This window comes from Lynx rufus, unplaced genomic scaffold (genome assembly GCF_022079265.1).
Source record: "Lynx rufus isolate CCGP_SWC_20201006 ecotype Redwood Valley unplaced genomic scaffold, mLynRuf1.p SCAF_8, whole genome shotgun sequence".
Taxonomy (NCBI): domain Eukaryota; kingdom Metazoa; phylum Chordata; class Mammalia; order Carnivora; family Felidae; genus Lynx; species Lynx rufus.
In genome coordinates, this window is record NW_025814896.1 from 21,049,523 (window position 1) to 21,075,367 (window position 25,845).

At 47.9% G+C, this 25,845-nt stretch overlaps 1 protein-coding gene across 1 annotated transcript in view; it reads right to left on the bottom strand.

Annotated features, from left to right (window-relative positions):
* Positions 1-1,866: 1,866 nt before the first annotated feature.
* Positions 1,867-25,845, bottom strand: part of ACTR5 (actin related protein 5) — a 28,968-nt gene continuing 4,989 nt past the window's right edge. Inside the window, exons 4-9 of the mRNA XM_047068905.1 lie at positions 19,928-20,145; positions 18,944-19,126; positions 10,433-10,549; positions 9,349-9,488; positions 8,213-8,345; positions 1,867-3,560 (exon numbers count right to left, since the gene is read on the bottom strand). Of these exons, the coding sequence (XP_046924861.1) occupies positions 3,303-3,560; positions 8,213-8,345; positions 9,349-9,488; positions 10,433-10,549; positions 18,944-19,126; positions 19,928-20,145 (1,049 nt within the window). The 3' untranslated portion in view covers positions 1,867-3,302. The remainder of the gene's footprint in view (positions 3,561-8,212; positions 8,346-9,348; positions 9,489-10,432; positions 10,550-18,943; positions 19,127-19,927; positions 20,146-25,845) is intronic.

Below are 25,845 nucleotides of genomic sequence, written 5' to 3' on the forward strand. Positions count from 1 at the left end.
TTTCCAAAATCTTCCTTCCAGAAGGAAGCCTCCGCCCGTCCTGTGGCATTTCCTGAGAAGAATGTGCAAGTACTGAAGCCAAGGAAGCCTCCCCCCCGCCATCAGTGTCTTGACCAGTAAGAGTCAACATGCAGGTAATCTATTTTTCTAGATTTCTCCAAGACCACCGACTAAATTTAAAAAATTAAAAACGTGTTACGGGGTTCACACCATAAGTGAATAGCAAAGCACACGATACCAACAGCAAATCTCCAATGTGAAAAATGGAGTTCTATGTGACAACATTCTTACACTGTAGGTGAAGTGTTCTAGAATTAATGGCAGACTATGATAAGCTAAGCATGTACACTGTAACTTCTAGATCGCCTTTCAAAAATGACAGAGACATAACTAGTCAGAGGAGATAAAATGGAATGCTAAATCACACAGGGCTAAATTATGTGCTCTGGCCAATGAAAGAAATCTTGAGTAGGTGTGCTATACATGTCAGTTCTTGGTGGAAGCATTTCGGAGCCGGGACCGGACTCCTGATGTTCCTGGTTCCTTCCTTTGCGTTGAGATGGCAGAATCCTAAGATGGCGTGCAATGATTCTGTGGGACAGTGCATGCCCCCCCCCCCAGCCCACACGCACATGCTGACATTCACTGGACACACAGCATACGAAATACACCTCGTGTGAAGACTCTGAGGTTTTCGGTATTTGGTGGCTACGCTTGCATTCCCGGAGTAAAAACCACTTGGTCACCATGTATTACCCTTTCATGTGCTGATGGATTCCGTTTGTAAATAACTGACTTGTGTTTACTTCACTGATATTTTTAAGGGAGGCTGGGCTATGGTGGGTCTGTGTGTGCGTGCACGCAATCAGATTTGGGTAGAAGGTATGCCTAAAAATAATGTAGAGAATTTCTTTTGTTTTCTATGCTCTGAAAAGTTTAAGGAACATTGGAAGGATCTGGTCTTTAAAGGCTAATAGAATTCTGTGAACATAACTGGATCAGGAGCCTTTTTGAGGGGGCAGCTCTGTGACAATGGTCTTTGGTTTCTGTATGGAAATGGGTCTTTCCAAACTTTATAGATCTCTATCAGGGTCAGTCTTGGTAAATGATATTTGCCTAAAATATTTTGATTTTATCTATATTTTCAAATGTATTTGCAGACTTGTCCCACAGTTCTGATTTTTCTTGTTTTAGTATTATTTCCTTATTTCGTGTATTTGTGCTTTCTCTATTCGTTCCACTAAATTTTTGTTGGTCTTTTGCTAGCAGGTTTTGTAGTATTTCTTAAATGTTTTGTGGGTTTTTTTCAAATAAGCATATTTTACCATGTTCGTTTATCATTATTCAATTTCTTCTGCCCACTCCCTAGTGTTATACAGTGCCTTTAGAAAGTCTGATGACACCTAATTTTCCTTTATAGTGCAAATCACTTTGTCTTTTCGCCTGAAGGCCCAGAGGACTTATTTGGCTAGGATTTTCTTAGAGTTGGCACTTCTGAGCCAGTTTTCCCAAGCATGTACACAGCATGTCTCTGCAGTACTTATATTCAGAACATTTTCTCTTAAGGGGTAAAGTATTATTCAATTACCCTTTAAACATGAATTTCGTTCCATTGTTTCTCTTCTTCCTTTACAATATAAAATTCAACACAGTCAAATTTTCTTCAACTATGTTCAGCTTGATTCAGGTTCCTTTGCCTTATCTGTAACTTTCTCTTAATTCTCTCTCATTTGGTTATTTCGTTTTCTTTCTTTCCGGGTGAGTATCTCCCCCCTTGAGCATCTTGGATTTAGGTTTCTGAGATCATTTTTCGGTTTTATTCAGTTTCTTTCCTGGGTCCTGTCAGTTCCCATTTCGCATCCATCTGGTCATTTCTACCCAAAGCTTTCCATTTCTGTTGTGGTACCCTCCCGACTATATGTGCTTACCTCATTATTTAATTCACGTCAGAATGCCGCATTGCAATTTTCCTCTGGCTTTTTTTCCCTCAATGTTTTCTGCTAACAAGTTTGACTTCGAATTTTCTGGATTTGGTCTTTTCTCGCAGATCCCCATTAGGATGCTGCAGTGTTACTAATGTTCACAGTTGAGCGTGTTAGGTTTACCTGAGCAACTCTCAGCTGGAGGATACGGGTAAGGAGCAGAGCAGGGAGAGGGTCTGGGCGGGTCTCCAAGTCTCTCGGGGGCTCCCCCTCCAGGCGCTGCAGCGAGGCATTCTGCAGTACTCGGCACGGCTGCGTGGCCAAGCTTCCTCTGATCCTCTGTTGGCTGTAGTAAGTCTCGGAGTGCCAGCCCCTTCTGTGCTTCCCCCTATACCACCTGGGGCTGCCTCGGGGCCTCCCTCATCCCCAGAAGGGGATCCTCTCCAGGACCGTCAGCTCTGGTCTTGTGCCCTTTCCAAACCCTCCTCCCTATTCCTTCTAAGAATCCTCTATCTTCTGGGCAACTTATCTGCTTCCTTATGGCTTAAAAACTTCCCACCCATATTTCAGATTCCTTCCCAGACTCAACCTGGACATCTGTTTCTGTAACCAATGATCACAAACGTGGTGGCTAAAGCAACAGAAATTTATCTTTTCCCAGTTCTGCATCGGTGACACCCAGATCAAGGGGTCATCTGGGCCATACTCCCTATGAAAGGGGAGAATCCTTCCTTGCCTCTTCCAGCTTCTGGTGGCTTCTGGCGTTCCCTGGCTTGTGGCCACCTTACTCCAGTCTCTGCCTCTGTCTTCGCATGGCCTTCTCCCCTGTCATTTCTTATACAAGGACACCAGTCACTGGATGGAGGGCCCACCCTAAATCCAGGATCCTGAGATCTCGTGGGTGACTGCTTTTGTCACACCAACATCACTATTTTTTGTACATGTGCGAAAGGCCTCCACCTACTGGGCGTTCACACGATTCTGAATAAAGTCAGAAGAACATCTACACTGATAGTATGAATTTTAAAGGATTTTTTTTTTTTTAGGGATTTTCTTTAAAAAAGATGTTTTTGAAATGAAGAAATACAATTTTTACATTTTGTACATCCCTGTCCTCCACCCGGTCTTCATTTACTGCCGCGGAAAGCCGATGCCACAGCTCATCCGTGGTTCAGCGAAGACACCAGAAGGTCACATAAAGTCTCTTCGTTGCAGGAGCCCCAAGTGAATGCAGTTCCAAGAGTAACTCCCAGTGTCCCTTCACTGCTCTCCCCAGTGCTCGCACCCCAGTGCTACCAGAGGGCTCAGAGTGGACAACAGCTGGCACAGCCACCGTCCGTCATGCTGGCCGACACGGCCCCGGGTCCCAGAGGGCCCCTGCTACGCCTGTTCGCCAGCGCCGCCTCCACTGGCCCCCGAGCCTTTGCCGGGGGCCTGGGCGTCTGAGAAGCGTGAGGCCTGCTTGGGCAGGCGGATGGGGACATAGATGTTGGACGCGCAGTGCTCCTTGAGGTATTCTCCTCCCTTCTCTTCATACTCCTTCCTGGTGATCCAGACCTCGTCATCATCCAGGTGATCCAAGGCCCAGTCCCGAGCGCCGTACCAAGCGTCCAGCACCGGGTTGGAGGCAAGCTGAACCTGAAACACAAACAGCGCTCAGCAGAGGGCTTGAGGAGTGAGGGTGCACAGGCGCGGCTGCAGCCCCCTCCGTGGCATCCCCGGAAACACACGCGCGGGACGGCCCCCACCCTCCAAACACGGCCGAGCCGAGACACCGCGGATGTTCCGAGAGAGCACACAGGAGCGCAGGGCACACCAGACTCGACCTCAATCCACGGTCGGCAACTATTTTACAAACGCCAGGCCCGCGCTGGGTCAGAGAGGGCCCAGCTGCCCCACCCCTGCTCCGGAGCTGTCCACAAGCGGAGGGCAGCGGAGGCTGATGCGAGGCGGCTCTAGCCTCGGCGGCAGACAAGCCTCGGAGCGGAGACCGAAGAGCAGCACCTGGCGCGTTCTCCAGGACGCGGCCAGTGCTCTTTCCGCGGCCTAGTGTCACAGCGAGGCTGAGGTCAGCGGCCCCGTGGGGGCCCCTCGACGAGGCTGACCCGACCAGAGTGGGGAACAGCCTCTGTAGCTCAAATCGGGCTTCCTGCTTCCCGGAGTCTCTACCTGACTTCCCGCCTCCTTCTCCCCTCCCTCCCCCAACCCAGGAGCCCGGGGTTGGGATGGTGGGTTCAGAACTTTCTGAAGTAACAGGCAGGCGACACGGCGTGCAATCGGCGGGCACAGATGGAGGCGGATGAAGCACATAAACACCAAAGTCAGGAGGCTGACGGATGGGGCTGCCGTGGGAGGGACTTGCGATAAGAGACCGTGAATAAACGCAGGTAACAAGGACCCTGCGCTCTGACCACAAACTCACTGAGAGACGAGCGCTAGCAGGGGGACACTCCTGGCACCGGCTGAGTAGTGACAACCGGTGGCTTTTGTTATTACCAGTGAAAAAGCAGTCAGATACACGAATATAACAATGGAATGTGATACAGCCATACAAAAGAGGCTTCGAACGTGTACCTACTGACACAGCAAAACAGTAATTTAAGACGTTAAAAAAAATATATATATAGGTCACAAAATAAGCCATCGACATTCTCTTTTTTTAGTTAAAATCATACACGTTTAAAAGTTCATGTAACTTGGGGCGCCTGGGTGGCGCAGTCGGTTAAGCGGCCGACTTCAGCCAGGTCACGATCTCGCGGTCTGTGAGTTCGAGCCCCGCGTCAGGCTCTGGGCTGATGGCTCGGAGCCTGGAGCCTGTTTCCGATTCTGTGTCTCCCTCTCTCTCTGCCCCTCCCCCGTTCATGCTCTGTCTCTCTCTCTGTCCCAAAAAAAAAAAAAAAAAAAAAAAAAAAGTTCATGTAACTTTTAAAACACGACTACAGTTGGATTTAAAATGTTTTGCTGTTAAATAAGAAAAAACTGGGGCGCCCGGATGGCTCTGTCAGTTAAGCGTCCGACTCTTGATTTCAGCTCAGGTCATGATCTCAGGGTCATGAGGTCGGGCCTGGCGATGGACACGGAGCCTAATTAAGATTCCCTCACTCTCCCCCTCCCCTCCTTTTACACACTCTTTCTCTCTCTCTCAAAAGAAGAAAGGAGGAGGGAGGAAAGTGGGAGGAAGGAGAGAGAAAGAAGGGAGGAGGAAGGAAGAGAAGGGAAGAGAAGGGAAAAGAAGAGGGGGGAAGAGGGGGGAAGAGGGAGGAGGAGGGAGGAGGAGGGACGGGGAGGGACGAGGAGGGACGAGGAGGGAGGAGAAAGAACCAAAAGAAACTTAAAGTATGCAAAAGCACACATTTAGGGTCTTAAATGATTCATGTTTGAGCCACTGCTGAATACATAACCTAAATTTTGAAGATCAGGGGTAGTTCTGACGTGACGCACACTTGTTACATCAGCAGCTGCAAAGGAGCAGGACAGGAGGAACAGACGGAAGATGGGGTTGTGCCACAGGAGACTGAACCAGCTGACGGACAGCTGGAAGGGAGCCCTGGCAGCATTCCTACAACGAATGTTCACAGAGTAATTCACGGGAAAGGCTTTCACGAAGATCAAGATATAGAGCTTAAAAATCCAGTAATACGACATGTGCTCAGTTCTGTCATCACAAGTCACGGCCACTGGCGCACACCCACACCCACCCTCTGCGTCATTACCCCCACGGTCTGGGCACCCCCACCCTTCCGAGGCCCTTAAATGCTGGTGTCATGTAAGCCTAACCATGGACATCACCCAGCCTCCCAACAGCGCCCTCTAAAGACACGGTTACACTAGGGGCTCTGCGTCCACCCTCCTGCCGCTCTCTCGAGCACTCGGCAGCTGGCTAGGAGTCACTGCTTCCTGGACATTCCCCCGGAAACTCCACTCTACCAGCCGCAGGAGTGGAACTCCTTATCCACCCTCTGGCCTGCTCTCCCTCTCCCATTCCCCAGTCCAGCGGAGGTCATCTGTATCCCATCAGCTCCCAACTCAGAACCTGGGGGTTGTCTTGGGTCCCACCCTTCTCTCCCCAAATCTGGCCTGTTACTCAGCTCACCCCCCTCACCTCTGCCACATCAACGTCCCCCTGCTCTCTCCTGATGCCTGCTGCATGTTTCCTGCACAGCTACCAATGACACCGAGCCAAGGCCCAGCACACGACAGTTCACAGGACAGTCCGTTCTTCCCTAATGCAGGCGGGCCTAGTAAGGAGTACAGTTAAGGACAAGGAAGGCTTCTGGAGGAAGTGACATGTAAGCCAGCCGTGAGACACTGGACTGAGATGGAAAGAGTGTTCTAGGCAAAGGGACTGAGCAAGTGCAAATGCCCTGAGGCAAGAAAACACGGCTTACTGGGGAACAAAGTAGAGGGTGGCAGGGAGAGTGATTCAAGGTCAGATCACAGGAGACACTGCAGACTGTGGTGAGGAGTGAGGACTCCACCGTAAAGCCCAGGAGTTGCTGCCTAACTGTTTCCCTGCTTCCGATATTTCTCCTGATTCTCCCATTTTCCACATCAGTCAAAAGTATCTTCCTAAATTCAAACCGAAGGAAACAATTCCCATGCTTAGACTCCTTCTCGGTCCCATGTGGCCTAACAGTAACAACAGCTATGCAGGAAAGTTGACCCACAGGCCTGACTGCTTACGAGGCCGCCCCTGGCTGGCACCCGGGACCTGGATTTCAGGAGACTCGGGAAAGCAGCTCAGTGCTCCCGATGTCTCAATGTGCTTTATGCTGAACACCTGCTTCCTTCTGTGAGTCTGGAATTTGGGTACGTGCCCGGCGGGGGTGCCTACACGATCAGCCCCTGGTGAAAACCTTGGACACTGAGTCTCTCACGAACTTCACTGGTTGGTGACATTCCATGTAAGTTGTCACAGCTCGTTGCTGGGGAGAATTCAATGTGCCCTGTGCGACTTCACCGGGTGAGGACTCTGGGAGCTTGCACCTGCGTTCGTTCCCCTGCACTTCCCCCGTGCACCTTTTCTCCTTACTGATTTTGCTTTGTTTCCTTTCCAGTCACAGCCAGGAGTATGATTATATGTGGATTCCTGTGAGCCCTAGCCAATCATGGAACCTGGAATGATCCCAGGGAGCCCTCCCCTACAACAGTTAAGGTCTGAGTGTTCGTTTTGTGCAGGCCCTATGCTGAGCACTTGACCTGCACCAGCACACTGAATCCTGCTAACAGGAGGTAGGATTACCTCTTTGTACCAGGGAGAAAACAAAGGCGTGGCAAAATTCAGTAATGGAGATGATGGAGTAGGGACCAAAGCCCAAAACCCACGCCGTGACTGTGTAATACATCATGCAGCACAGGGGACCAAGGCCACCTCTCAGCAGGACGCATGGGCTCTGCATGGCTCTCCACCACACCCCTCTCCACTCCTCTTTAGCAGCCCAATGCTCCAGCCACGCTCAGCTGCAGCTTACGCCCTCAGCCGGCCTCGGGCCCCTGAGCCTTTGCTCATGCTGATCGCGGTCTGCAATGCTCCCTCCATCCCACCCCTCTCCAGTGTCTATATGGAGAACACCTCCTCATCCTAGGAAGAACTCATTTCCATGGAGCATTTCCTGACCTCCAAGACTGACAGGTGCCCATGCCTGAACGTCCATCATGTTCTGGGCTATCATGGCCTATTTAGTCAGCTTCTGTCCCTCTGGTAGCAAGTTCCTTGCAGCTAAGGGCCGTGTCTAGGACATGTCGGCATCTGCAAGGTGCCTGGTCCTCGATGGGGGCTCAGACCATGTTTCTCAACGATCAGAGATTCACTAGATACGTTATGGGACATCCACACCATAGAATAAAAATTTTAAAAAATAGTACTTTGGAAGAATGACGTCAGGAAACGCTCATGGTGGGTTAAAGAAACGTAGGTTACAAGACAGGTTACCCTCAAGTATAGAGAATCTGTGAAAGAGAAGCTTTGCCTGTAGAATAAGGGATGGGTGAAGAGAATGACTATTCTTAGTGGGTACTGACTGTATTCTCTGAATTTTATTAGATTGTATGTCTTTTTTCAGTTAAAAAAAAAAAAGAGAGAAATATTAAAAACATGATTCCCATTCTGCTTTAACAATTCAACGTATATCAAAGACCAGAAGGAAAGCCACAAAAATGTTAACAGTGGATATTTGTGGATGATGGAATTAGAAAGTAATTTTCCTCCTCTAAACTACTGTTTATTACTTCTGCTATCAGAAAACACTAATGCTATTTACGAAACAGCCGGTTACATAAACAACCAGTACCTTAAAAGAAGACTGAAAGGGCCTCATCTCCAACAGTTCCTTCTCAATTCTACCTTTCATCCCAGGGTACATCATGTTCCCACCGGTGAGGAAAACGTTCTGAACCAGCATGTCCTGAACGTCCTTGGAGTACCTAGGAGAGAGACAGTTCCTTCCGGTATGCTCCTACCAACTTGAAGCTTAGGGGAGAATGCAGACGTAGAAATATAAACCCTTGGCACAAAAAAGAAAACATCTGCACAGAAAGTGTTTAAAGAAACAAAAAAACACCTGGCATTTTTCACTTACGACTTTATAGAATTCATTTCCTTAGCAGGATTAGAAGTTTTGTGCCTTGACACGTTTTTTAAAAAGTGACTTTATGGAGGACTGATTTACAACCGTTTTGACGAGGTCTGATAAATCTATACATCCTAGTAACTATCACAAGATACAGAACAGTTCCATCACCCCAAAAAGCCCATCTTTCTACCTATGTGCTTATTTTAAAAAAAAATATATATATATATAATAGCTTCATCTTATACATGTTCGAGCACTTTCTCGTTACGACAAAGCTTAAAGCCACTCCAACAAAGTGGCTGCAATAGTTTCCTTCCTTGCCAGGTGACAGTTTTCACCCTGTTTCAACCAAGGGTGGCCAGAGTACTACAAATCATGCTCTCGGCTTGTCCAGCTTGAACTATGAAAACTCGCACTGCAGGAAAACACCTGTAGAAATGGGATGGGGAGGAGCATTTTACAGAACTGCAAACTCTTAAATACAATGTCTGCAAGGAGGAAAAAACTTTTATAGGCTCTGCACATATTTAGGGCACTTAAAAATCGCTCATCTTCAATAACGTCAAGGTTTATACGAAAACCAACGCACATATGTTATTGTTGCTGAAACATAAAAGAATTTCTTAAAGCTCCTCAAACCAACTGAGCATTTGCATGTTCAGAAAAGAATTTCAGAGTCCTTCCTCTGTGCCGGGGCTGGGGAGAGAGAAAGAATACCATCTGAGCACAGCAAGTCAATGAAAAGGAGGACATGAGGCACATTTTCAAATGCCCGACCCATCTCATCTATCATTCAGTGCAAAATCCAAGGAAACGGTTCTGGTAAATCTAAGGCAAAGAAGGACCAGCCTCACCTGTCCAGGATGTACTGAAGGGTCTCTGCGACCCCCGCCTGCTCTTCCCCGATGAGAGACGGCTGGAAGATAATTTCTGGAGCCCGAATTCTTTCTGTCCCAACAAACAGCTGATGATAGGCTGCCAAGTTAAACACGGGCTTTAAAAACCCAAGGTTTAGAAGATATTTTTAGGCCACAGTGACAAACATTCCAGTTGCCAGTTCCCTCAAACCGCACTCCTTATTCCAACATAGCTTCTGTCCTTTGTTCGTTCCAGAACAACCTCTCCCCAGCTCTCCTGATACACTAATTCCATTTTCTACCTTTCTTCCACTTCTGAATCACAAATACCTACAACTTTGCATCATGAAATGGTCCCTGCGTTGCAAGAAAAGAGACCTCAAGAAGAGCAGCAGTGGAAAGTTTTCTCCCAGGTGAGCCTCAGACCCGGATCAGTCTGTCTGGTTGCCATTGCAATGACAGAAACGTGGGCCCAAATGAGGATTAAGCACAATGACACTGGCTTAAATGTATATGAAACCATAGGGGACCTGGATGACTCAGTCGTTAAGTGGTTAAGCGTCTGACCCTTGGTTTCGGCTCAGGTCATGATCTCGAGGTTCGTGAGTTCGAGCCCTGTGTCAGGCTCTGTGCTAACAGCGTGGGGCCTGCTGGGGATTCTTTCTCTCTCTCTTTCTCTCTCTCCTCTCTCTCTCTCCGCCCCTCTCTCTGCCCCTCCCCTACTCATGCTCGCTCTCTCTCTCTCTCTCAAAATAAATAGACTTTAAAACAAAAATAAAATAAATGAAACCACTAAAGCTAGTCTTTAAGTCTAAACTTCTCAATTACTTGCCTAAATGTTTCTGCCAAGCCGACTGTTTCCCACAGGTTCACAGATCTTAGTGCGGGAACCCCATTAACCAGCAGGAAAAGTTTTGCCTGCAGAAGCTATAAGCATTAGTACCCCCACCTCTCGCCTTCCTAGAAAATACAACAGGAATTTTTTTTTTTAAACATTCCTAAACAAGCAGACTAGACCAGACTGGTCATTTATGTCAACAGTTTCAAAGCAGAAACATGGTGCAGGTTATCGGAGCCCAACCTGGACAGTGGCGACTGGCTTCTCCACCTCAGGGGTTTCCTCCGAAAACAAGGGTTCAAAATCATTGATGCTTTCCACGTCTTCCAGAGTCGGCTCGAGCTGCTCCAGGTCAGGGGTCTAAGGACAGAACAAACAGGACGAAACAGCACCTGTAACTTCAGGCCTTCACTCTACCAGTTCACCGTCACGGACAAGAATTGGTGTTTCGCTCCATGTCCTAAAAGTTGATATAAAAACGATGAAAATTTTCTAGACTGTTAAAAAAAAAAAAAAAAAAAAAAAGAGGAAGACAAGTGAACACAAGGATTAAAACCCTAAAAAGCCAGGAACAGGCTTTGCTCCTGTCCCCTACCTCACACAAACCTCAACAGCCCCCCGACCCCACCTTCTCTCTGAAGCCCTGCGGTGGGGCTGCTCAAACGGGACCCAGGGGAGGGCAGGCACACACCACACGCACAGTTCGGGGGGCCAGGGTGCAAGAGCCGGCGTCCCACAAAGTGGCCCAGACACCAGCAAAATTAAATAAATCTCTTATCTGCTTAATAAATACAACTGCCAACACTAATGGGCTTAACAGCCAGTCCCTTAACAGCCAGCCCACTGGGCTGGAGACGTGACTAAGAGCCCCCGAGGTGACAGCTTCGGAACTGTGGCGCCCCACACAACAGGCTTTCCTCTTCAGCCACAGGGAACCTGGGTGGAGCCTACGCACGCTGGCACCGCTCCCAACAGAAGGTTCAGGGCCCACCGTAACTTGGACCCGGACAAGGAATCGGGGCAGCGGTAGTGCGGTTCTAGATGACATCTCTAGCCATCTGTGGTTCTGCCATGTGAAAGGCAGAGGAGTTTTACCTCTGGACTCAAGGGGGAGAAGTTACAGGAAAAAATGCTGTGTCGCCTTCCTCGAAAAAGGGTTCTAACAGTGACAGCTGCTATAGAAAGGACTGTCTCACAAGGTGTCTTGGGAGGGTGCAAGCTGACTCAATACTGCCCGCCTGGCATGCCTGAGGGGAGGTTCCTGCGTTGAGTAAGTGTCCTGTGAACCTGTCCTTACCCTTGGACATACCCCAACGTATGTAAACTAGCAACATAACTCACAACCCTTACACATACTTCTCTAGAACACGGCCACATATACTCAAACGTACACTAGCATCCAAGTTCACTCTTAAACAACGCTCTTCAACACTCATCCAGCAAACACATACCAGAACAGTCACGTGCATACATAGCTTCTAGAACGAGGTACAATGAATCCTAAGTTCTATTCAATATAGATGATTCTACCATATTTAAGGGGAGGGTAAACCTTGGAAAGGACGAGGACACTTCTTCCCTTGAGATTAGAGAACAGGAAGAGAGGGACTGGTTTGGAAATAGGTGATTTAAGGAGGAAAGAGGGTGGGCTGGGAGGCAAGAATCTAAGCACCTCACCCTCAGTGAAGGAGGCAAGAGCCATCCGAATACTGCATCCAATCCGGGAGCAGGGAACCTGCTCCTTGCACGATCCCCCTGAAGAGACGACGACTACCCTTCCCAGGTGGGGAAACGGGCTCAGCAGGTGAAATGACTTGCCCAGGATCACAGGACACTAGGAAGTGGGGGAAACTCGGCCTAAGACAGATGGCTCACTCCAAAGTCCTCGCTCTGCCTCCAGCTGAAATTCCATACATCATGAATCTGAGTGTGACAGGACAGCCAGGCTCAAGGAGTACGGAAAACATCTACCTGAGGTCATGGTGAATGAATGAGAACCCAAGATTTTACATGCGGCAGCAAGGCCAGCGGAGTGAATGACAGACAGGCTTCTCTGCCCCAGCGGGGGCCGCAGAGCGTGTGTGAAGGAACGCTCCCCCCACAGGTCTGCAGTCTCGAATCTGCAAGACTCTCATCTTCTAGAAAGGAGCCCCAACCCCGGGAGCACCTGTGCCTGTTCCGGCTCGGCACTAAGCTCAGGGGTCCCAAGAGAGGGTCAGATACAGATCGTGAAAATTCCCTCTCACTGGGTGGCTTGTGGATGATGAGCCACCAGGAGCAGTGGCCTGTTGCAGAAAAGAGATGAGGCTTTGAGATCACATGGATCCCGCTCTGAATGGCAAAGATTTACTTAAGGTCACAGCGGCGCAGTCTGAGGCCTCGTCCTCCTCTGTAAGCAGGGCACGACCCTAGGGCGGCGGTGGGCCGAGAAGAGAACAGTTAGTTCGTCCTTCTCTTTTAGCCAGGCACTCACTTTGGCCCCTTAAATAACTGTTATTCCAGGCTGGAGACACACAGATGGCACCTGTGTATTTAAAAGAACTACAGGCAAAACCTATGGACCCCGGCCCCCAAATAACGAGTGAATGAGCTCCAGGGAGCTCTCACCTACCTCCCGCTCTACTCCCCACACCTCCGTCGTCCTCTTCTCCATCCCAACCTCCACTCCTCTGACCTCTCTGACCTCCCAGTGACGAGCTCCCCTGTGCACGCACACCTCCCTCCACCCACCTGGAGCCCCATCACAACTGCCACCCCCACCCCTACTCTATCCGCTCTGCTGCTCCAGCGGCCACGCTTGAAGCCTAAAGGTCACCACCCGGTGCTCTTTCCACTTCTGCTCCGGGGTTGACTGTACTTCTCGAAGACGCTCACAGTATTTTCCATCCCACATGCTCTTCCTTAATGGGACTTCGACACTCCCCATGAAGAGGTGGGTTCTATTTCCTCCCCTTGAATCTTATTAGGGACCCGTGAGGCTCCAACCAACACAGTATGGTGGAAGCGGTGTCACGTGCATTCCAATGTGATGTCATAAAAGGCCACACAGCCTCCTTCCCCTTGACCTCTTGAAACATTCGCACTCTGGCCGCTCTCCCTTGGGGAGCTCCCTCCTGGAAGCCAGCTGCCATGCTGAAAAGCCCAAGGCACATGTTCAGGCCACGTATAGGTGCTCAGGTCCACCCTCCCGCTGACACAGCACATCCCTAGCCCAGGTGTCAGTGACGTGAAAAACCCTCTGGGGTCCCAGTCCCCAGCTATCCAAGCCTTCGCAGCGGAGGCCCCAGGTGGGCGTCACGGAGCAGAGATCCCTGCTACGCTCTCTCTGGACCCCCGACCCGTCAAACTTGGAAGCACGACACAATGGTCATCATTTCACGCTGCTAAGTGTGGAGTGGTTTTCCACACGACGGCAGGTGAGGGAAACGCGCTCCTGGTGGGCAGGAGTGAGAAAGCCGCAGGCCGCCACGGGCAGGCCTGTCGTCCTCTTGAGCTTCCCTGTGCATCCCCCAGGGCAGGGTCTTCAGCCTCTCCCAGCACTTCTCCTCGGCCCCTCTGGCCACCACTCGCGGTCCTCGGCAGATGGCCTCCTGCGCTTCAGAAAGCCCACTGCCCACCTACCTCCATCCCACCCCTTCACCTCTTCCCCGGCCCTTTCACACTCCTGCGCCCTCCCAGGTGGAGCCTACCACCCGCCGCCTGACATGTCTCCCGTCCCCCCCGCTGCTCTCTTCTAACTGCTCTTCCTCAGTCTCTTCCCCCCAGCTTTTCCTCCACCCCAGGGCCCCTAAGCAGTGGACCCGGGCATCCTTCTTCTCTCGCTCCCCATGCAATTCCAGGTCCTTCCGTGGCTGGATCCTGGCAAGTTCCACCTGAAGTCCCACTGAGACTTTAAAGACAAGGTGCTCAACCCCAAGGCTGCCTCCACCCACCGCCTTTCAGGATGGCCTCTGTGTGACCAGAGTGAACCTGCAACCGGACTGCTTGGGTCTGAAGATGGGCGGCACTACCTCCGGCTGTGCGGCCTCGGGCAGACTCCTTCACCCCTGTGCCCCAGCTGCCTCATCTGTCAAGTGGAAATACGATAGTACTTACCCAACCGCGAAGATTCATCAAGACCGCACCGGCAGAAGTGCTCATGGTCTGGCACACGTCACACGTTCTATTATCAGCAACTGCCACTCCTGTCACCACTGCCCCTACATGGCACCAAGATCCCTGGATGCTACCTTTTTAGGTTTATTTATTTTGAGAGAGAGAGAGAGAACGCACGTGCGTGCGTGAGCGGGGAGGGGCAGAAAAACAGGGAGAGAGAATCTCAAGCAGGCTCCATGCTGGCAGCACAGAGCCTGACACGGGGCTCGATCTCATGAACCCATGAGATCATGACCTGAGCCGAAATCAAGAATCGGACGCTTAACCAACTGAGCCCCCCAGGCACCCGGACGCTACCCTTGAAGTGTCTCCTGCACCCGCCATGCCCATGGCTACTCTCCCACCCCCCATGAGCTTTCTCCCGGATTACCACACACATTTCTACCCTGCTTCCCGCCTCCAGCCTCACCTCTCTCCAAACCCATCATCCTAACTGCCAGCAGTTATCTTCCTAACATCAAGTCTCTTTGTATTAGTTCCTTGCCAGACATCCTCCGAAGGCTCTGTCGGAAGGATAATACCCAGGGTGACTGATAAGGACCTCTGTAGGCTGCCCCCCGCCCCCACTTCCCTGCTTCATCACCCACACCACACACCAAACCTACCGGGCTCCCTTGCACGCGTGCTTCCTGGCATCGAACTGTCTCCGTCTATAATGTCCTTCCCTCCTCATCTGCTACCTACTGAAATCCTATCATCTTCCAGGCCCCAGCTCAAATATCCCAAGACTTTCTTAAAACTTCATCAGGGGCACCTGGATGGCTCAGTTGGTTAAGTGTCGGACTCTTGATTTCGGCTCAGGTCATGATCTCACCGTTCATGAGATCAAGCTCCACACTGGGCTCTGTGCTGACAGCACGCTGCCTGCCTGGGACGGACTCTCTCTCTCTCTCTCTCTCTCTCTCTCTCTCTCTCTCTCTCTCAAGATAAATAAATAAATATTTAAAAAACAAAACAAAATAAAAAAAACTTCACCTAAATTCCCACACCATCTGCCAGCACACCAGATAAGCTTTATTACAGTCAACTAAGAGTGATTCGATAGCCCTATTTTTTTAGGTACCAAAGAATGCAAGAACCGTGCATCTGCATCACTAGTCCCTGGCATACCATGCCTACCACTGAGCGGTCAGCCCCTGGGAGATACCCTCAAATTTTCCTGGAACAGAGGATTATAAAATGTTCGAGTTTCAAAAGGCTTCTCCAGCTACAGCAAAGATATCATCATCCACCTTCACCTAGCTACATTCAAAAGCATGCTACCTTAAAGATAACTTCTAAGCTTCACTAAAAATGGTAAAAAGAGGGGCACCTGGGTGGCTCAGCTGGTTGAGCATCCGACTTCAGCTCAGGCCATGATCTCACGTTCCGTGGGTCTGAGCCCCACATCAGGCTCGCTGCTGTCAGCCGGGAGCACAGAGCCCGCTTCAGATCCTCTGTCTGCCCCTCCCTCGCTTGTGCTCTCTCAAAGATAAATAATTAAAAAAATAAAACGATACGAAGATATTTTACTTATCCAAATTCATACGATTCACGGAGAAACAAAGCTAGTAATTTCAGAGCGGATGACGGGCCTCCAACAGAGAACAGATTTCTCCACTGTGGCTGGCTTCTCTCCCTCTAGGGTTTGCCAGGGTCTCCACACGTATTGTGTGGCGTTCAGGAACACAAATAGGCATTCTTCTGGAACTGAACTGAACGACAGTTTGCAAAGCACATCACAGAAGATGCAGCATGTTCCCTGGAACAGTCTTGATTGCGTGGCATAGGAACAAGCAGGGGCCAGCTCTCATCTTGGCTAATCAGGCAAGAGAACCTTCTATATTAAGCTCATTGTGCTCTCCAACAAGCGATGTGCTCTAGAACTGTGCTCCCCCTCCTGACGGAAAGCCAACATCCTCTACTTCAAATACTTCATTAGGAATGCTGACAAAGCCTACTCCTTTACAACACCCTCATCAGAATATCTGCAGAACAGCAAGGGCTGGAATGGACTGGTCTGTGGGGACAAATGGATTTTAGAAAACACTGTAAGTTAAAAATTTTGCTGAATTAATCCAATACAGCATTACTGCTTGGATGGCATTTCAATATGAGCTCTGATTCCACATAAATCCATTCTCTCCATTCTAAAAGAATTACATGGTTGGAAAACACTACAAATACTTTTTGAGAACCAGCCAGCCAGTGATGCGGTCACATGGGACATATATCCCACGAAAGTTACGTAATCGACCCTAATCACTAACAATCACCTTCAATAAATGCTGACTGACCCTCATAGCTTTGGGTACAGATCAACTCATCAAATTTGTTGTATACAGAGAAACTAAAGTCCAACATCTCAAAATCTCCCCAAGCCCAGAGAGAACGAGAATGCATATCCCCAGAGCACAGAACAAAGTAGGGACTTAATTAATACCTGCTAAATGCATGAAAGAGGAGCTGAATCACAGCATGTAACAAATGCAGAAAAATCAACAAACAGAAGGAAAAACTAGGTCTCCAACTGCTCAGGAATCACATTTTACAGTCACTTGGGCTTTTCATCTTATAATTTTTTTTTTTAATGTGTGTTTTTTATTTTTGACAGACAGCACGAGCAGGGGAGGGGCGGACAGAAAGAGAGACACAGAATCCAAAGCAGGCTCCAGGCTCCCAGCTGTTAGCACAGAGCCCAACATGGGGCTCAAACTCACAAACTCACAAACCGTGAGATCATGACCTGAGCTGAAGTCAGAGGCTTAACGGACTGAACCACCCAGGCTTTTCATTTTAAATTTGAAATCCCTTGCCCACCTGCCAGTGGCTCAGCAACACATCTGTGGTATAAAGATGCTGATGTCCTGTCAGGCATGACAAAAACTGAATATGGGTGAATAACCAACAAAGGCAACACGGGTCTGGATCCCAGTAAATAGCTGAGATCTGAAGCACAACCGGAAAACTCTCGGAGAGGGGAACTAGGAAGGCCCCATTGGGTGCTGTGAGGCTGACCTGGGACGCCATGCCAGAGTAGGACCTCAGCCATCCAGGGAACCATGTCTACGAAGGTTGACGTGGGGTCTGCTCTATCTGATACACAAGCCCTGGCCAGCTGCTGGCCTCCGGGAGTCTCAGCTGTGGGAGAGCTGGAGCTGGAGGCTGAGCGCAGCAAGTGTGTGAGTGAGCCTCCAGCTGAGAGCTGGAATCTCAAGAACAGGCTCCCCGCTGAGCCAAAGACAGCTCCCAAGTCACTGGCAAGTAACCACACCACCCTGCACCAAACTGGATTTTTCCATTTCTACAAGTATAGGTTTTAGAATTTAAAGAAAGTCGATTTAAAAACAAAAACCACCAGGGCACCCAAGTGGCTCAGTCAGTTAAGCCTGACTTCGGCTCAGGTCATGATCTCACAGTTCATGAGTTCAGGCCCCGTGTTGGCCTCTGTGCTGACCCTCGGAGCCTGGAGCCTGCTTTGGATTCTATGTCTCCCTCTCTCTCTGCCCCTCCCCTGCTTGTTCTCTCTCTCTCCCTTTCTCGTTCTCTCTCAAAAATAAATAAATATTAAAACTAAAACAAAACCCACCAAGCTAGCCTGGTTAATCCTGGTCCAGAAGTGCCACAAGGCAATGAACAAGTCCTTTGTTTTAGAACTCTACAGCTGACAGATTCAGGAACAATGCACACACTTATTAACACTCTCCTCCAGTTTTTTTTTTTTTCTTTAAAAAAATTTTTTTTAACGTTCATTTATTTTTGAAGGAGAGAGAAACAGAGTGTGAGTGGGAGAGGGGCAGAGAGAGAGGGAAACATAGAATCTGAAGCAGGCTCCAGGCTGTGAGCTGGCAGCACAGAGCCCGACGTGGGGCTCGAACTCACAAACCGCGAGATCACGACCTGAGCCAAAGTTGGACGCTTAACCAACTGAGCCACCCAGGCGCCCCTACTCTCCTCCAGTTCTAAAGACAGGCAACCAGCTACTGATTTCGGTGCTACTGTGCAGCACCCAGGGCCCCATCTCAGCCCTGCCACCTGACCTTAGGCCACCTCAACGCTAAGAGTCCACTGGCAGGGACACAAAAAGGGTAAGACAGAGATCAAATGGCTTATTCAGTTTTAGTAATAAAAGGCTGATCTTAACCAACCCACAGATACCTTATTGAGCACGTCTACCAGTTGCTGTAAAAAATCCATCAACTATTACAAAGCACGATCTCCGACAGTAGGGGGCGTCAAGACAGAAAGGAAGTAAGTGAGGTATCAACCACAATATACTTAAGTAAACATCAGAAAAAAGTGGAAGGGACTGCAAATAACCATCGGAGGAGAAGGTTCAGGTTCAAGAGGGCACCACACGACCGGTCCGCGAAGGCTCTTCCTACCCTACATGCAGAGTTCTCCCGCCCAGGGGGCCAGAGGTCCACAGGGTGAAATCTCTCAGGTCAGAACTTCAGTCGGCACGCGTGTCCCCACAGACGGCACTCCCCACCCACATCGCTTTCCCAAGTCTGGTCACACCTCTTTATGCCAGCCTCCTCAAGACACTCCTCCCGTCCCCAGGAAGGGCTGTCCTCTCTAAATGACCCTACGGGACCCTCCTCCCAAGGCCCTTGGTACCTCTGGCTTGCTGTCCACCACATCCACCTCGAGGGTGACTTCTGCTTGAAGGATTTTCTGCTTAGCCTGCTCGACGGCCGAGCTGAGCTTCTGTATGTAGGACTGCAGCTCTTCTGGGGAGTCCATGTTCAGCTCTATCAGAGCCTTGTGAAACTGATCCATCTGGCCATCCTCTAGAAGTTCCTGAAACCAGAGCGGTCACAATTCACTTCAAAGACGTCAGTGTGCTCGCAAACAGGAAGGAGAGAGAAGTAGCTTAGAAGCCGAACAGAGAGAAACTACAGCAGGAGGGGGCTCCCAGAACACTCAGAGCCTGCGCCTCCACAAAATCTCACCTCCCACCGGAGCTCCACACCCCACCCTCCTCCCCAGCTGTCTCCAGGCTGCATCACGTCAGGGCCTCAGCACCACCTGATTCGGAAAAACTAATCTATGGTGACAGAGGTCAGAAATGTTACCTTTTGAGCGGGGTGGGAAGGTAACTGGCTAAGAGGGGACATGCTGGAGGTGCTCTGGGTGGCAGACACATGGTGTGTTCCACGTTGTGAAAATCCATCGAGCTATATACACACGCTTAAGACTTGTGCACTTTGTAGTATGTGTGCTACGTTTCGATCAAAAAGTTGTAAAACAGGATGCCTGCTTGGCCCAGTCAGTTAAGCATCCGACTCCTGGTTTCAGGTCATGATGCTGCGGGTTCATGAGTTCAAGCCCCGCATTGGGCCCCGTGCTGATGGCGTGGAGCCCGCCTGGGATTCTCAGTCTCCCTTTCTCTCTGTCCCTCCCCAACTCGCCTGCACATTCACGTGCGCGCTCTCTCTCTCCAAAAAATAAATAAACTTTAAAAAGAAGTTATGAAACAAAGGCGATTATAAGGCCAAAGTAAATGAGTGAGGCCAAGTCCAGAGACACCTGCTGCTGTGTACGGGTACAGGCCCCCCATGCTGAGCCTACACCGGAGCCCCTCGCGGGACCCGCCAGCACCTGCACGCAGAGCAGTCTGTCCAGCCGCTCCTGGTCCAGCTGTAGCTTCTCCTCCCGCCGGCGGGCATTGAGCTCCTGCAGGCGCCGCAGCTGCTGCTGCCGCCGTTCCTGCTTCTCCTCGGAGCTCAGAGTGCTGCCCAGGAGCTTGCTGGAAAACGGGAGCTGCATCTTGTGGACGTTGTTCTCGTAGTAATCAGGGCACCGCCATTTCTGCAGTTCTTCGGAGAAATCATTTTGAAGTTATGAAATGGAAACAGTATTAGCAGAGAAATCAGAAAGGCGATACCAGGGTTCTGGATCCGGGGAAGATGGAGAAGGCACAATCCACCCAATTTCTGAATCCACCCAGTCAACAAAGTGCAGCTGTAACACCTGAACATAAGGCCCACCGATCCTTCTCAAAGAACTGTCGAGTAAAGGGGGAGCCTGGGTGGCTCAGTCGGACTTTGTGGACTTAAGTCGGACTTAAGTGGCGGACTTTGGCTCAGGTCATGATCTTGCAGTTGGTGAGTTCGAGCCCCATGTCGGGCTCTGTGCTGACAGCTCAGAGCCTGGAGCCTGGTTGGGGTCCTGTGTCTCCCTCTCTCTCTGACACTCCCCGTCCCGCACTCACACTCTGTGTCTGTCTCAAAAATAAATAAACATTAAAAAAAAAAAAAAAAAAAAGAACTGTCGAATAAAGTTCGCCAGACAGAAATGACACCAGAAGGAAATTCAGAACATTGGGAATGAAGGAAGAGCAATAGAAAGGACGAAAATCTGGTTCAACATGATAGGCTAACCTCCTCCTGAGTTCTTTAAAGTATGTTTGACAATTCCAAGTAAAAAACCATCACAGGTCCGCTGGGTTTCCCTTGTGTGTAGATGTGATACATAGGACAACCCAACATAAAAGAGGAAGGCTAAAGGGGCCTCTGGGGTGCTAACATTTCCACATTCCACCTGAAGTCACAAAACACAGATTCTAGGAACACCATGAAAAGTCTGTCTACTGTAATCCCAGGGCAACCATTAAAAAACTACACAGAACAATACAGTAAAAACACAACGGATAAACCAAAATGCCAGTACCAAAAAAAGTTTTAAATACTCTAACCCAAAAGAGGGCAGGAGAAAGAAACGGGAACAACAAAGAGAAGGAACACCAGAAAACAAGTAATAAAATGGTACAACTAAATTCAACATAGAATTAATTTTAAATGATCTTGGGGTGCCTGGGTGGCTTAGTCAGTAAAAGTGTCTGACTCTTGACTTGGGCTCGGGCCCCCATCTCAGGTCATGAGATCAAGTTCTGCGTCCACACTCAGTGTGGAGCCTGCTTGGGATTCCCTCCCCCCTTCTATGTCCCTCCCCCAAGTGTGGGTGAGCACACAGGCTCTCTCAAAAAATTAAAAAAAAAAAAAAAAAGTCTTAACATACTAATTAAAAGATAGAGACTGACATAACAGATTTTAAAAAGACAGCTACTGAACTCACTTTGGGTATAATGGTATAAGTAGACTAAACGATGGGAAGACCATTCCATGCAAGCACGCATCAAAAGAAAGTTGGAGTGGCTACATTAATGTCCAAGTAGACTTCAAAGCCAAGAAAATTGCAAGGCATAAAAAAAGATACTGTATAATGATAAAAGGTAAATTTGTCAAGATGACATAAGAAACCTAAATATGTACCTAACCAAAGTGCTTTAGATACTTGAAAGCATAAACTGACAGAAATGAAAGGAGAAATAAAAAAATCTACAAATCATCCCTTGAGACTTCGAAACTCTTAATACTCAACAGAGCTAGTGGATGGAAAAGGAACAGGGACACCGAAGAGCCGAGCAGCACCACGAACTAGTGTGCCCAAGCGACGTCACAGAACACTCCGCCCAACAGCAGAGTCCATGTTCTTTCCAAGCACGAATGGGACATTCCCCAAAGAGACCGTGCCTGGGCCATGAAACAAACCTTCACGAGCTTCCCTGACATTCGACCATAATGAAACTAAGCCAGAAATAAATCGCAAAAATATAACAGGAATATCTCCAAATACTTGGATATATAACAACACATTTGTTTTTTGTTTTTTTTTTACTTTCTGCTTTCCACATCAACTATTTTTTAAAATATCAAATTGGACTTAACCCCTAAAACCTGAAGATGGTTTTTATTCTAATTCTACCAGAGTTGATATACAGTGTCACACTGGTTTCAGGCGTCCGATATAGTGATTCAGCACATCCATACATCACCCGGTGCTCAGCCCAAGTGCACGCCTTCATACCATCACCTATTTCATCCATCCTCCACCCCCTCCCCTCTGGAAACAATCAATTTGTTCTCTATAGTTAAGAGTCTGTGTCTCAGTTTGCCCTCCTCTCTTTTTTCCCTTTGCTCATTTGCTTTCTTAATTTCCACATATGACTAAAATCACACAATATCTGTCTTTCCCTGATTGACTTATTTCACTCAGCATTCTACTCTCTAGCTCCAACCATGTCGTTGCAAATGACAAGATTTCATTCACTTTTATGGCTAAAAGTTTCTATGTATGCCACATCTTCTTTATCCATTCATCTATCAGTGGACATTTGGGCTGCTTCCATAAATTTGGCTATTGTTAAATAATGCTGCTATAAACACAGGGGTGTATGTATCCCTTTGAATTAGTGTTTTTCTATTTTTGGGGTAAATACCTAGTAGTGTAACTGCTGGATCGTAGGGTAGTTCTATTTTTAGCTTTCTGAGGAACCTCCATACTCTTTTCCACAGTGGCTGCACCAGTTTGCATTCCCACCAACAGTGTAAGAGGCTTCCTTTTTCTCCACATCCTCACCAACACTTGTTCTCGTGTTGTTGATGTTGGCCATTCTGACAGGTACGAGGTGATATCTCTCTGTGGTTTTGATTTGCATTTCCCCGAGGATGAGTGATGTTGAGCATCTTTTCACGTGTCAGTTGGCCCTCTGGATGTCTTCTTGTGGAGAAAGGTCTGTTCATGTCTTCTGCCCTCTTCTTCATTTTAAAAACCTTACACAAATCACCCTTCTCATTCAAATATATAAAATCAAACAAAAATTATATAAATCTTTTCATTTTAACAGAAATGAACAAACTGAAATCGCTTCTAAAGAATCCTGTGTGGATAACGTAAGACATTACTCACTTTGTAAAATAGACTTAAACATGAAAAGCAACTATTTTATTTTATTTTTTTTTATTTTAGAGAGTCATGTGAATGGGGGAAGGGGCAGAGGGAGAAGGAGAGAGAGAATCTTAAGTAGGCTCCATGCTGAGCCACTCCACATGTGACTGGATCCCACGACCAGGAAATCATGACCTGAGCCGAGATCAAGAGTCAGACGTTTAACCAAATGAGCCACCCAGGAACCCTGAGAAACAATTATTTTAAGTTATAGTCATTCGAATTAACATTATAGAACACATTCAACTTCCGTGGCGCGTGGGTGGCTCGGCTGGTTCAGCGTCCGACTCTTGATCTCAGCTCAGGTTATCATCTTATGTTTGTGGGATTGAGCCCTGCGTTGGGCTCCATGCTGACAGTGTGGAGCCTGCTTGGGATTCTCTCTCCCTCTCTCTCTGCCTCTCTCCCATCTTGCACTCTCTTTCTCTCAAAATAAATAAACTTAAAAAAAAAATTCATCTTCATTAAATACTTAAGAAAATTCTGCCCATTTTTAAATTGGATTATTTGTGCTTTGGGTGTTGCCTTGTATCAGTTCTTTATATAATTTGGATGCTAACCCTTTTTCAGATATGTCATTTGCAAATATCTTCTCCCATTCAGTGGGTGGCTTTTTAGTTTTGTTGATTGTTTTCTTCTCTGTGCAGAAGCTTTTCATTTTGATGTACTCCCAATAAAACAATACATTTCCAAATAATCTATGGTTCATAAAAAGAAGTCTTGAGGGGAATAAGAAAATATCTGAACTCTGGGTGCTTGGGTGGCTCAGTCAGTTGAGCATCTGACTCTTCACCGTGGCTCAGGTCAAGATCCCAGCATCATGGGATCGAGCCGTGCACTGGGCCAAGTACTGAACGTGGAGCCTGCTGAAGATTCTCTCTCTCTCTCTCTCTCTCTCTCTCTCTCTCTCTCTGTCTCTCTCCCCCTCTCTCTCTCCTTCTGCCCCTCTCCCCTAGTTGTCCTTTCTCTCTCAAATTAAAAAAAAGAAAGAAAATACCTGAACTCAGTGAAAATGAAAATATAACAAAATCTGTAGAATGTAGACAAAGCAATGCTGAAAGGGAAATTTTGCAGCATTAAATGCTTATATTACAAGAAGAATGATCTTGGGGGCACCTGTGTGGCTCAGTCTGTTAAACATCTGACTTTAGCTCACGTCATGATCTCATGGTTCCTGAGTTCGAGCCCCTCATCGGGCTCTGTGCTGACAGCTCAGAGCCTGGAGCCTGTTTGGGATTCTGCGTCTCCCTCTCTCTCTGCCCCTCCCCCACTTGAGCTCTATCTCTCTCTCTCTCAAGAATAAACATTAAAAAAAAATTTTTTTTAGGGGCACCTGGGTGGCTCAGTCAGTTAAGCATCCAACTTCAGCTCAGGTCATGATCTCACAGTTTGTGAGTTCAAGCCCCGCATCGGGCTCTGGGCTGACAGCTCAGAGCCTGGAGCCTGCTTCTGAATCTGTGTCTCCCTCTCCCTCTCCCCCTCCCCGACTCGCACTCTGTCTCTCAAAAATAAACATTAAAAAAAAAAAAAAAGCAAGAAAAAAGAAAACTACAGATCAACATCCCTCATGAATACAGACATAAAACCCCACAAAATATTACCAAATCAAATCCAGCAACGTATAAAAAGACAAATATACATGAACAAGTGGCATCTACCGCCCCCAAATCAATGCTAGTTCAATATCCAAAAAGCAATCATTATAATCTCCCATATGAATAGTCCAGAGCAGAAACACCATAGGATCATATCAACTGGTGCAGAAAAAGAAAACATTCAAAATTCACTCATGATAAAAATGCTCACTAAAACTAGGAACAGAAGGCAATTTCCTCAGCTTGATAAAGGACATCTGTAAAACACTTCAAGCCAACATCATATACTTAATAGTGAAAGACTATGTCCCCCCACCATGCCAAAAATAGGAACTGGGAACAAGAAAAGGATGCCCACTATCACCACTCCTATTCAACACTGTACTGGAAGTCCAGCCAGTAAAATAAGAAAAAGAGAAAGAAAGGCAAACAGATTGCAAAGGAAGAGACAAAACTGTTCCTATTCACAGGTGACATGTCTATGTGGAAATTCCCAAGGAATCTACAAAAAACTAAAAATAAATAAATTTAACAAGGTCAACACATAAAAATTAACTGCACTTCTATACACGAACAATGAGCCGCCGGAAAGTGAAATAAAAAAGCAAAAACTTAGACGCAGATCTAACCGAACATGTATAGGATCTGTATGTCAAAAACTACAAAATGCTGATGAAAGAAATCAATGAAGGCCGAGGTCAATGGAAAGACCTACTATGTTCATGGAGTAGAAGATCCAGCATCGTACAAAATGTCACTTCTCCCCAATCTACATTTAATGTTACATCTCGACTTAATATTATGTTTGGGTTTATATTAAAAATGCTGTTGTTTCATATCCCACCTGATCTATAGATTTCATATACTTTCAATCAAAATCCCAACAGAACATTTTTGTAGACATGAAGAAGCTAATCCTAACTTTTTTTTTTTTTTTTTAAGTAGGCTCCACGGGAGCCCAACTTGGGGCTTGAAACTCACAACTCTGGGATCAAGAGTCAGACACTCAACTGACTGAGCCACCCAGGCACCCCCATAATCCTAATGCTGATATGGGAAGGCAAAGGAACTAAAATAGCCAAAACCATTTTGAAAAAAAAAAAAAAAAAAAAAACCTACAGATGTAAGTTAGCA